Raw genomic sequence first — 13,297 nt, 5'->3', positions numbered from 1 at the left:
CAGTGGTCAGCATCCCCTGAAAAGGAATCATTTGTTTTGTATCTATATATTTATATATTTATTTATTCTCCGTTACTTGATTGGACATGGACACATGCTTCGATAATTCAAATCATTAATGTCGCTCCCTTTGGCAAATAGTCATGCATGTCCCAACTGCTGCTAGTAATGGGGCTTTCAGGCTGCCTCTACATCTACCTTGATGTGTTTTTATAGGTTCCCATAAAACTGTGGAGCTCATTTAGCTGGATTGATCAGATCCCCTACATGTCTTTGTGTGTTCCTGGCTTCGGGCAAGGTGGGATATGCTGATTGTGGAAGAGATAGTAATACTTTGACTGAAGCAGTAGATAACTACAGGCTATTACAATGCATGTCAGGTGACTAGACTGAAGTTCTTGATAGGCAGATGTGTTTATCTGCTTTAAAATAGATTCTTCTAGAAGGTATTTTTACTTCTCTTTTTCCTAATGATTTTTAAGTAATCAGTGAGCAGCAACCATATTGAGTCACAGAAAGCTGTTTTCTTTAAAAGGTACATTACCTGTCATTTTAAAGAGAACATAAGGACACATACAAGGATCCCAGTTCAAGCCCCACTCCCCACCTATGGTGAGGAGTGGGGGGGCCACTTCACCAGTGGTAAAGCAGGTCTATATCTTTCTTTCTTCCTCTCTATCTTCCCCTTCCCTCTCAATTTCTCTCTGTCCTATACAAAAAATGAAAACAATGGCTGCCAGGAGCAGTGGATTTGTAGTGCTGGCATGGTGCCCCAGTGATAACCCTAGAGGCCAAAGGGACGGGAAGGGAGGGGAGGGGAGGTGAAAGAAGGGGAGGAGAGGAGAGGAAAAAAGAGAATGAGAGAATATGTAGTGGGAGCTACGGCTCAGTGGTAGTTCAGGAATAGAGCACCTGCTTCATATGAGGCATGCAAAAGGTCTTGAGTCCAACCCATGACATCCTTGCTAATCCCAAAGGGAAAAATATAGGACTGTACTTCTCTAACCCTTACATCGTGATGTTAATTTGTCACTCATCACTTTTTTTTCATGTACCGTTTTCTCTTTCCTTCCCCTGCAATATTTTATTATAAAAATTATTTTTAGAAAACATCAATAAGACTTTTCCTGAATTTTAGCTCCTGATGTTTTCCCCTACTTCATTTATTTTCATGCTAATGAAATGGCTAATAGTGAGAGGAGATGGAAAATGCACTGAGTCTAATAATATATGTACTGAATAGATAGCTAATGTAAAATTTACTGCTAGATAGCTTATGTAAAATTTATTTATATGGCAGTCATCGTCACATTTCCCTGATTTGTGCAGCAGTTCACAGCTTAGAAAGATTTTTCAGGTACTATATATCCTTTGTACCATCCCGTATGATAGAAAAACAGGTGTCATTATCTCCATTTAAAAAATTTTATTATTATTATTTATTTTCCCTTTCGTTGCCCTTGTTGTTTTATTGTTGTAGTTATTATTGTTGTTGATGTCATTGTTGTTGGATAGGACAGAGAGAAATGGAGAGAGGAGGGGAAGACAGAGAAGGAGAGAAAGAGAGACAACTGCAGACCTGCTTCACCGCCTGTGAAGTGACTCCCCTGCAGTGGGGGAGCCAGGGCTCGAAATGGGGTACTTATACTGGTCCTTGAGCTTCACACCATGTGCACTTAACCCGCTGTGCTACTGCCTGACCCCCCATTAGCCCCATTTTATAGTTGAGGAAACTTTGGCTCAGAGGTTATAACATTCTGTTCAATGCCATTCAAACAGTGAGTAGTCAGGAATCAGGAATTCTGTATTCTGTATTCTGAATTCTGTATTCTGAATACTTTGTCACTTAGCCTGCTGGCTAGTTTGTTAAGAATAATTATTATTTGCCTCCATTGAATAAATAACATGTATATTTGTATCTGAGTTAAAATTTATGTTTCTACTAGTCTACAGTATTTCTACAAAATGCAGCAATTTTTCTTTTTGGAAGGTCCTCTTTATATACTATCAAGATTAAATATACACTACTTGATTGTCTTGAAATATTTGTGTATATAGAGGTAACTCTGTATCTATATGTATGTAGATGCATGGAGGTGACTTATCCAAAAATATATAACTATTAACTAATAAGATAAATGAGTCCATTTTAGAGTTTTTAGTGTTACTAATAAAATCTCACTTGATTCATTCTTTCTTGAATGCAGCTCTTTAACCATAATTGGGTTCAGCACTCCCAGTGATGCATGCAATAAAGTTTAGGGTCAATGGTTTAAGAGAGTAGCTCCCTCTCTCCCCATTTACCATAAGGCCTGGAGATAAATAATCCATGGTCAATGTGGAGACTTGAAAGATGCCACTGAAACATAAGGCTTTTGGCCTTCCTACTACTCTGCCATCTTTCACAGCTTGCATTCATTCATCTGTGTAAAGGGAAGATAGTAGCATCTTCATCCCCAACAGGAGCAGGGGCAAAGAGCAAAAAGGCACATGCCCATTGTCCATACTCTTTGCAAATTTTTTTTCTCCCTGAAAGCCAAGTGACTTTTAGCAAATAAGTGGGTACACGGCAGTATCTGCCAAGTAATGCAAGAGCGTCTGGAAGACAAGTGTTCTAGCCTGGCATGTTGCCACTCTCAGCAAGTCAAGCTCTGTTAGTAAAGAAAGGATAAATGGATATTAGGAAGGCAGTATTCCATGTCTGTCGTGGTTTTGCAATGAGAGTAACTTGCTTTTATTATTAAACCCATAGTTTATCTGTAAAAGACAGTTCCAGGGTTGAACAAGACAATAATAGCTTAGTCTGGAGTTGTACAATTAATTGTATTGAGACTCAGTGTGTCTTTTATGCATCTGTGAAAGTCAAATACGTCAGTAATGGGTAGCACATTTTCTATTGAGAGGCACTGACCCATAGGGAATAGTTCACAAATTTACAATTTTTTCAAAGAAAACTAATTGTAAGAAGAAAAGGTCAAAAGTTTCTTTTCTGCTTTTTTCAACTGAAATTATGTAATCTCAAACTTCATTAAATAAATAATAGGTTAAATAATTCAAATTATTCTTATTTTAAAGACTGTTGAAAACTAAAGACTTAGAATCAAGTAACAGGGAATAACAGAGGCAATTAAAAAAACAAGTGGAAGTTTGCCAAGTACCTTTTTTTGAACAAATATTTTTTTCTTTTTCTATTATTATTAATATTATCTTACCAGATCACTGCTCACCTCTGGCTTATGGTGGTGTGGGGGATTGAACTAGGGACTTTGAAGCCTCCGGTGTGATAAAAAAAATAATTTTCCATTCGCCTGGAAGTTATTTTTTTACTTTTTCTCCTACAAAGATACAAAAATTAATTCCACTCTATTCCAGTTTACCTAGAGCGTGTATACTTTAGACTCATACTACTTGGGCATAGCATTTATTTCTGATAAAACTATTAGTTAAATAGAAATGGAAAAACAAGTAGCATGATAAAAGAGTCTCAGGCTAATAACCAGCATCATTCTTAGTGTTGAAACCTCAGAAGCATCTTCCTAAAATTCAGATACCATTTTTGTTTACTATATTCCGTAAAGTCAAAACAATAAAAAATGAGGTGTAACTATACCAAACAGTAAGACAGAGATTTTTTCTTTTTCTAGATAGTACTCAGCACACACAAATGTTAAGGAAGTCAGATGCATACAACTTAAAGCAATAATTATGTTTTTGTTCATTATTTGTTGAAGTCTAAAAAAAAATGTACAACTAGATGAATTTTAACAAAGTAGGTTCAGTTTATGTAACTAGTACCCATATATAATGCAAAAATAATTTTAACATTCCAGAAAACTCCTGAGTCTCTTTCTAGAGATTATCCATCATCCTCAAAGGATTATAGATGGTTTTTCTCATTTCTTTGTAGGTTCTAATAATAACAATAGCCAATGTATATAATCGTGCATTTGTATATATTTTAAGAAAGAAAAACTTTTATTTGTAGTCTGAAATGCCCTTATGTCTATAAAGTATATCACTCTGCATTTGGACAAAACTAATTTTTATGGAGTCTTGAAATATTATCCCATACTATATCCACATTTTAGGCAAAATGTACTTCTACAGTAGATTAGACTGTTGACTTGAAAGCACTGTAGAAAGCATGCATGAGAAAGCCAAGTATTGGTTTATAATCATTGATTATATCTGAGAGTTAACATGCCTTTGACTTAAAATTAGCCAAGATAATTTGGTATCAATAATAGTATAGGACCTTCTTGCTAAATAAAACTGTTAATCACTTAACTTCATACTTCAATACCCTACATGTCTCTGTCTCTCTTTCTCTCTGCCTTTTGATATCTACTGCATGTTACTCAAACTTCCTCTTCTTTACTCTTCTAGATTGTGAACCTTATAGAAGAAACTGGACACTTTCATATCACAAACACAACATTTGATTTTGACCTTTGCTCGCTGGACAAAACCACAGTCCGTAAACTACAGAGTTACCTGGAAACATCTGGAACATCCTGAGGATACAACAACTGGATGCATCAAAAACTATTGGTTTTTTTTTTTTGGTTGTGATTTTTTTTTTTATGTTTGTTTATATGAAAACACTCAGAATGATGCAACCAAAAGGGAAAAAAATAAAAATCAAACAACCTTCAGCTTTATTTTTCTTTAAAGCCAGTCATCATCTCTTGATAAAGGAGAGGTTAAACAAACCAGCCTCAGTGGACCACTCTTCTCTCCAAGGAAATCCCTGAGAAGAGTTAGCCTGGATAGCCTTGAAAACAAACAAACACAACACAAGAAAACTTAAAGAATGTGTATGGTATCATGTATCTCTCTCCTGTGGTGGTTCAGTCCACAGGACAAATGCATATTCAACACACTGCCTTATTACATAACTGATCTATTTATTATCGCATACAGATATTCTAAAGTCATTGAGGGAATGACACCACAAGACATTTGAAGTACTTGGTCCCGTGGATGCTCTTACAATGCAGCGCCCTTGCCATCCCAAGCCCAGTGACCTTACTCTACCGTGCCACTCTCCACCAACTTTTTCCAAGTTTTTCCACTTGTTGCAGTCTGTATTTTTCACCTTTTGTTTTTCCACTTCCAGGACACAAATTATCAAATGGGGGGGGGACCAAATAGCCACCCTGATTTTCTTCTTTGTGTTGGGGCCCAGTCCTTGGCTGTATCCATATAATGATCTTGGACCATGATAGAAAAATGCACCAAATAGGATCATATGAATTTGTCTAGCCTTAGTCAATAAACCTGTAGGACTTTAAAACAAAAGTGTACCTGTAAACGTCCTGCATCCAATATTGTTGAGCTGTTATCAACATTCTTGTGTCTGTTTTCCTGTTACTAGATAAACACAGAAGTAAAGGCATTCCACAGAATCATCGTTTTTTAAAAAGGCATTCTGGTCTGTTTTCTACGAAAATGTTGTAGAAATTATTAATTTGGGTCTATTTATTAGTAAGAGTTTTAGCTTTATTCAGCTGCCAGTGTCTTACTCATATTTACTATAAAACCTGGAATGAGAGATTTTTGTTTGTTCACATATGATCCTTTTTGACTTTTTTATATTGGAAAAATTAAAATATTTCTTTGTGGGAAAATTCTTGACTATTTTGCCATAACAAATTATGTATTAACTTGTAGATTCAGTGGTTCGATACCTGTTTGGCCACTTACATCTCCAGAAGGATTTCTTGTACTGATGAAAATAGTGATTGGAGTTGGGGGGGGAGGGGTATTTTTGTTCTTGGTATACCCTGCTTTGAAGCTAGCAATCTCTCTTGCAGCATTCAAAGGAAAGCAAAAAGAAAAAGAGAGAGAGACCAACATACTTTTGGTGTCATTATTTCATTTTCTCCATACATGGAGAAATCAAATTGCAAACAACTCATCTTCCAAGTTTTTGCTAGAATCTCAATGGAAAAGAAAAGAAATGAAGAAATTCTTCTGGATCCAAAGGTTCATTCACTGGATCAGCCTTAAAAAAAAAGTGTCTATGTGTACTAATAGACCAGTATCTTCCTTGTTATTCCCATGCCAGATGCAGTCTTTTCATACAGAAATTAACTAATATCTATACAGAAAGTGGTCTTTCCAGACCCATTCTTCTGGGCAGCAATGTAAATGCAGATTGATAATGAAATAGGGGATTTTTTTTTTTACATTGTTTCTTTCTATCCAAAGACACTATTTTTCCCTTTTAAAAGAAACTACAATACAGCCATGCTCCTTGTAAATTACTTCTCTAAAATTTCTCCTTGAGAACAACTGTACTTTTTCAATAATGTTATGACTCTTGATTGGCATGAACTGTACTTGAATCATTTGTTGTGTACCCCATTGCTTAATGTTTAATTACAGAAAAAAAAAAACTTTCTGAGTCATGTTGGACATTTAGGTGACTGATGAATTGTGGGGCTTTAGTTTTGTTATTTACAGGTGGAAGGGGAGGGCAATGCTTATATAGAATTGTTTGCAAAAGTTAGAAGTCTCTCAAATTTTCTAGCTGCTGATCCACATACTCTAAAAATGTATGTGGGTTAGCTGAGGTACTTGTGGAGGTTTGCTAGAAATGTATATATGTAGTTTGGGCCATTTTGATTTTTGTAACTAAGTTGTGTGACAAAAACGATGATTTGGCAATGTAAGAACTGTCATTCTTTAGGTTACTAACCAGGAACTAGGAAACACAGAAATGACTAAACTAAAAAGAACAACAAGAAGGGAAGCTACCTAAAATGTAGGTAATAAAACAGATATCTTCAGAATATTATCAAAGTATCAGCTTGTAGACTGATTACAAAATTTGGGAAAACTTAACCAACTCATTGAGATAACAGAATTAATATTTCACAAAGTTCCAATAGAGTAAACCACATTGCTGATTTATGGAAGCTATACTCTTGGCTTTTATCTTAATTTTAAATGCAGAAATAATACATTCCCTTTCAGTTAATTTCAAATAGTTACACTTCTCTTAAAGTAGTTCATTCAGTTCTGCCATGTTCATATGCACTCACCTTTGATACCTGTTAAATATTTTTGGCACATATGTATCCTAACAGTGACTTTAATTTTTAAGCACAAAGGAAAAATGGCAGGGTTTAATTTCTTTGGTGTGTATATATGTATATATATATATACTATATATATATATAATAGATGTTTCAAATAAAATTAAGTGGGTGAGTCTGCATATGGTTTGAGCCCACCAGAGTATGATAAACCCTCTTGATATTTTTCACCAGTAATTTGGGGGGTGGGAGGAATGTATGTGTACAGAGCTTTTCTTTCTCCTTATAAACTAGATTTTACCTCTGGTCTTGCAGCAATATATGTATGAGAGGGAATGTTTCTAAGGATATTACAGTTGTGTTAACAGCAAAAATGTTTTCAGTTCATATCTTAAGACAATTTCGGTCTGTAAAACACTTCACATGCTGTTTCAAGTAACACATGTTAACAGGTAACCATACTTACTGAACAGAGACGACTTTTAAATATTTTCATTCTTCCTACTTAACAGAGTTAGATATTTGATGTTTGAAATGACCATTGTTTGTGTTTGGTGGCTTGTGTTAATTTTTCTCACTACGAAAATGATCAGGTCTGGAGTAGTTTGCCATAAGCACATTACTTTTGATTTTTAGTGTTTCATGTATTAATGCATATACACATACACATTATAATCTTGTTTTAGACTTGCTCTAAGTCTCTAACTGTGATGTAGGCTATACAGCTGCAATAGATGCCAAGGAATCTGCTTCTGTGGTTTAGTTTAATCTTGGGCTGGAAGGCTACATCTTTTGACCTCTTTTGTTTTATATGACACTTTCTATCTTATAGGCACTGGCATTCCTGAATATTTCTTATAAAGAAGCAATGAATTCAATTTAAAAGGAAAACAAAGCCACCATTGTTCATAAACTGTAAATATGTATTTTGACACTTGTATTACAGTATTCTGAAAGCATAGTGATGATGGAAATGCTTACAGATCCTTAATGGTGGCCAGAGCTACCATGCAGTGCAAAATAAATTAAGTAAAAAAAAAAAAAAATGTATTCTTGAGATTAACAGTGCAAGGCCAATGCGATTTATAAATCTGTCAGTATCTTTTTTAATGGAGTGTGTATGTGTAGTTAATGTTGAAAGATGTTCTGTGTATGTGTGTAGATGCTATTATGCAAAGGTATGCATAAGATGTATTTCCTGTCTCTAAAATCCATGTTGAAATGTAAGTACAGATTGACAGAAATAGGTGTTTTCCTTAAATTTATATCTAATCTATTGTGGCTCCATTTTCTTTGCAATATATAGTCTTACTGATTTGTTAAGAGTCATTTGACCAAAGTTTGACTTAGTTGTGTATACAGGAAACATGAGTCCTTAGACTTTCTAATTAAGTGACAATAGTTTCAAGTAAGGAAAAATGGGGAGACCAGAATCAGTTGAGTGTAGACTCCAAGCCTCATTCATTTTCCAGTATTTAGCATCATTTTCTATGTTGAAGCCAGTGTGCTTTTTAAACTGCAGAGATTGGACAAGAAATGGACGTTTATTCATGATAGGTTTTTCTTTCTCCCCTTTCTTCTCTGGAAAGCTTTGCACATTAATGAAATATGACTTTGCTATATAGTCAGTCTGACAAAGGCCCTGTGTTTATTTACTTTAACAACAACAACAAAAACTCTCCCTTGATTAAACAGAAAGGAGAAAAATTACTATATTAAAGAAAATGTGCTTAGTATTTTCAGCTTGGCAAAATAATCAGGAATCTGGGTGTAATGGTCTCCTTAGTAGTAAAGAGACTTAGATGAGATTTTGAGGAACCTACCTTATCTTCAGACTGACAAGTCACCAAGGAGATTATAGTGGACTGCCTTGTGTCTTATCAACTAGAAAATGATTATAGGTGTGGAGGCATCGGTCCCAGATGTTGGCTGCCATTTAAGTTTTGTAATAACCACCACTGAATTGAACTAATAACAGATATTCACTTATTTTAATATAATGGCCTTTTATTTTTCTCCAGCATGAAGAAAGTCATAATGGGCATCTTGGGTCTGCTGAAAGCAAGTCAGGATGTTAACTCCAAATACTCTTACACAGGAAGTAACCCTGGTTACAGTTTATCTCAATTCATTTATTCCACCATTTCTGAGGACTGTATTCCTAGTTGGGTATGCAAAGGTCCTGGAGAGAAAGGGCAATTCCTGAAGGTCTCGTGATGAGACCCTCTCGTTATTCAGGGACACAACATCCAAAGCTAATGGTCTTGTTTGTTCTGATTAGTGGTATTTTATTGGTTTACTTGCCCAGGATACCACCTGAATAGAAAATACTACGCACATTTCAGTGCTTCTGTGTTTTCTGCCGGGTAACAGTACCACACCTTCCTGTTTATGTGGTCCCCTTCTTTAGAAACATTTCTAGTCTTTTCTAGGGGTTATTAAAATTGCCTTAGGCTGGCAGCCTCTTGGTCTTAATTTCCCCTTAATTAAAGAAGGGTAGTCAATATAGTTTCTGAGGGTTGTGGAGAGAACTATGTGTTATAAACCAATAATCATGACTGTAATTATAACTGGAACTCATTGCTGTTAAATAGAAACAAAAACAACCCACCACCTGGATGGGAAAACACCCTGAGTCCTCTTTTATGATAACTTAGAACGCTGAGCATTCTGCACAGAATCAGGAGCCAGAAGCAGCAAGGAAATAGATGGTGAGAAAAGGCAGAGGAGAGCCATTTGCCCGTTTTCCCCCTCGTAATCATGTCTTCCACCACATCAGCCCGCACCACAAAGTGCTGAAGTTTCAAAAGGATAAATCGAGGCCATTAAAGGAAAATAATCAAAGCTATTGAAAAGATAAAAACAAATGAGTTGCATTAAAAGGGCCGTCTGTGCAAGTAATAAGGTTGAAATACTGATACTGATTTCCTAGCCGAACAGCATTCCTCACACATGTGGTTTGTGTATCCGTGTCTGAGTGGGTGGTCTGGTGAGAAGTGCTAAATGCTGCAAGATGGCTTAGTTTTTTAGCAGTGGAGGGAAGCTTGGGGACAGGCTCAACCCATGGCATCTATGGCCCCTGCAGCATAAAGAAGCTTTCCTTTTGCTTTGTTCCAGGAGGGAAAGTTTTAACTTGGCTTCTTCATTTCAATATGAGTCTCTATTCTACAGAGAAATCAAAGGCAAAGGACAGGGAGATTTGTGTGTGTGCTTGTGTGTTTTAAAGCACCTCATTTCCATCTTCATCCCAACCCTAGGGGTGGGATGTGTAACAGAATGTAATAACTCTGTTTTTCTAATTTATTCCCCCAGTTTCTATAAACATCTCTTTTGAAAGTGAAACTGTTAAAAAACAAAACAAAAACTTCTGCCTAGATAGGACAGTAAGGACTATTAAATTAAAGGCACATATTATGACTGTAGTCCATTATAAAAAAGTCAAAAGAAGATGGACTCCCTTAAAGGCCTATTTATACTGTTGAAGATGCCAAATGAAATCCACTGAGTTCAAGGAGGGGAGATTTGTTAAATAACTGACTGATCAGAAACCGTGGTGCCAGTGGATGGTTTTTTAACAGACATAAGTAATTGTCAACTCTTGTCTGAAGGTAGGATGCTTCATGAATACTCTCCTGAACTAGTAGATGCTGTGATTTTTGTTTTGACCATCAATCACCTGGTAGATAAATCATTATTTTCCAAATCATTTAAAATTTTTGGAATATAAGCTCCTGATGTCTTTGTCATGTTCACCATAGACTTTCCAAGAATGAGAGCAAGTTCAGGACATAATTGTTGAAATATGGAAGCATTTTGTCAAACATTGATCTTTTCTGACATCTTGTGAGAAATATTTTATGTTTAAGCTTGGGATAAACCTATATATGTATGTGCATATATATTTATATATACACACATATATATGTATATATATCTCACACACACCTTTTGGGAGGGGAATTCAAAACATAATACTATAAAGTCTCTGGGGTACCATATATTCTAGTAACAACAACCAAATATGTTTAATCTTATTTAATGCAATATCTTCAAAATGGTATGTAGTACAATAGTAGTTATACAAAATGATAATAGATATTTTTTTTATATTCTTAAGTTCCTTGATCAGGAGTTTCTCCCTTTTTATTTTAATTAGTTGCAGATAACATAAGATCTATCTTATAACAGATTATAACAGGCTTATATAGTTCCATAGCACTTCCAGTAGGAGTAAAGAGTCTTCATACTATCATTCTTTAAGGTTTAAAGCATAAATTGGGCTGCCAGAGATTCAGAGAAGGATGACACAACTGTTAATGATCCTCTGGGAGAAGTGGTCATTTAACTTACTGTCCAACTACAGCCGTTTTTGAGAATGCAATGAAGACACTAATGATTATCTCAGACAACAGGATAAATTGAGGCTATGTTTAGCAATCCAGACATGTGATCACCCTATTTCCAAGGAACACATTTTGGGACATGCTAAGCTCACAGTGCACTCTTAACTTTCTCTAATGCTTAGGCATGTGTATGGTAAAGGGAGTTTGATTGGATCCTTTATAGTAACTCATAGTGTGGCTAGGTCCTTAGGTTCTGTTATTTAAAGTGTGTGTGTGTGTGTGTGTGTGTGTGTGTGTGTGTGTGTGTGTGTGTGTGTGTGTGTGTGTGTGTGTGTTTTATAATGTTTCTGAAGAACTTTGACTGTTGAAGTGGTCCCTGGACCACTCTTCACTCCCCACCTCTTCTGCTACATGTGAGCCTACTATTTGAAGAGGTCAGTATTGCTAACCAGTCCTTCTTATAGTATATACAAAAGAAGATCCGTCTTCTATACTGGAGCTCTGGCCTCATTTACAGAGACTTTTGCATGTTGAGATTCTATTTTATCTCCCATGGATTCCTGAAACCCGTGCTAGACATGCTACCTCTTCATTGTCACCCATTGTGTCACTTTGCTTGCTACTGCTGTTTCCTGGGGCTAGCAAACCCATCCCTCCTTCTCAAAATTGTTATTCACTCTGCAATTTCTCTCACTATTGGAGCATATTCTGGAATTTCCCTGTTCTCCACTCTGTCTCCAGATTCTGCGACCTAATATCCTTTAAGACTAGTATTTCCACCTTGCACAGCGCAATTACCAGCATAGAACACTCAAAAAATGTTGAGTCAATAGATAAAGGTAAATCTCTTGGCTTGCAATTGGCTAAAAATACATTGATGTCATTCTCTGCTCCCTTTTTCTTCTAAATGATGTCTTTTATTCTGTTAATGCATTGAAGATATTCTGGTATATTGAAAAAAGTCAGATATTGGAATCAGAAAAGCTTGCTTTTGAACCCAGACCTGCCACTCCTATCTTTGTAAAGCAAAAGCCACCCTGACCTTTGCTTTTCTTATCTGTGGGATAAGATTAACAATGAACTTCTATTTTAAGGTGGCTGTGAAGATTAGATGTTTGTAGAATACATAGTACTCTGTGCCTACTCTACAGTAAAGTGCTTAGAACATAGCAGTGATTTTAATTTTTATTATGCTATTGTTATCTGATGAAAGCCTTCTATTCTCTTTCGCTGGTGGGAAATTTTGTCAACTCATAGCATTGCCCTAGTGCTGTTTGCAGTTTGGCCACAAATGTTTAACCTGGCCTTCTGTCTGCAATGATAGGACCATAATGCTATGGTTAATATTCATCGGCCATCTTCATATGCATTTTATTTTATTTTATATACAGGAAGAAAGGTAGAATGAAAGCCCACATTGCTGTTGCTTAATCCAGTGTGATAAGAGCCCGACTTGAACCTGGGTTGGGCAAATGGCAAAGCAGCACACTATCCAAATGAGTTCTTTTTTTTTTTTTGCTAACGCCATATGCATGTTCTTGCAGGGCAGAGTCATCTGCCTTTGAAACCACTTTCAACCCATAGAAATGAAAGGGTACCAGTTAAAAAGTTACAGATTTCAGTTTTGTTTTTTTTTTTATCCATCCTAAGAGCCAGGACATATAAAACAGTTTTGAACACATTTTCACTTACAGAGCTTTCTAACATGCCTTCAGAACATCATCTGGAGATAGTTTATTACAGTGGGATCATCCTTTTATATTTACAATGAAGATTTACCTTTCAATGAGCAGTATTTGGGTGGGAGGCTAATCTCTTGATAATGTTGGCCATTTCACTTGGAGTAAACCCAGGTTGTGACCTTGATTAGCCAGATCTAGACTGCTTTCTTGAGACATATACCATAGAGTG

General features: G+C 36.0%; 1 protein-coding gene across 3 annotated transcripts in view; it reads left to right on the top strand.

Annotated features, from left to right (window-relative positions):
* MLLT3 (MLLT3 super elongation complex subunit) overlaps window positions 1-5,398 on the top strand; it is a 334,490-nt gene extending 329,092 nt beyond the window's left edge. For all 3 annotated transcript variants that reach the window (XM_007535666.2, XM_060199632.1, XM_060199633.1), the window contains one exon: window positions 4,387-5,398. In XM_007535666.2, coding sequence (XP_007535728.1) covers window positions 4,387-4,518 — 132 coding nt within the window. In that variant the 3' untranslated portion in view covers window positions 4,519-5,398. The remainder of the gene's footprint in view (window positions 1-4,386) is intronic.
* The last annotated feature ends 7,899 nt before the right edge of the window (window positions 5,399-13,297 follow it).

This window comes from Erinaceus europaeus, chromosome 10, assembly GCF_950295315.1.
Source record: "Erinaceus europaeus chromosome 10, mEriEur2.1, whole genome shotgun sequence".
NCBI classification, from domain to species: domain Eukaryota; kingdom Metazoa; phylum Chordata; class Mammalia; order Eulipotyphla; family Erinaceidae; genus Erinaceus; species Erinaceus europaeus.
The sequence above is the reverse complement of the archived record's forward strand: the minus strand, read 5'-3'. Positions and strand labels throughout refer to the sequence as shown.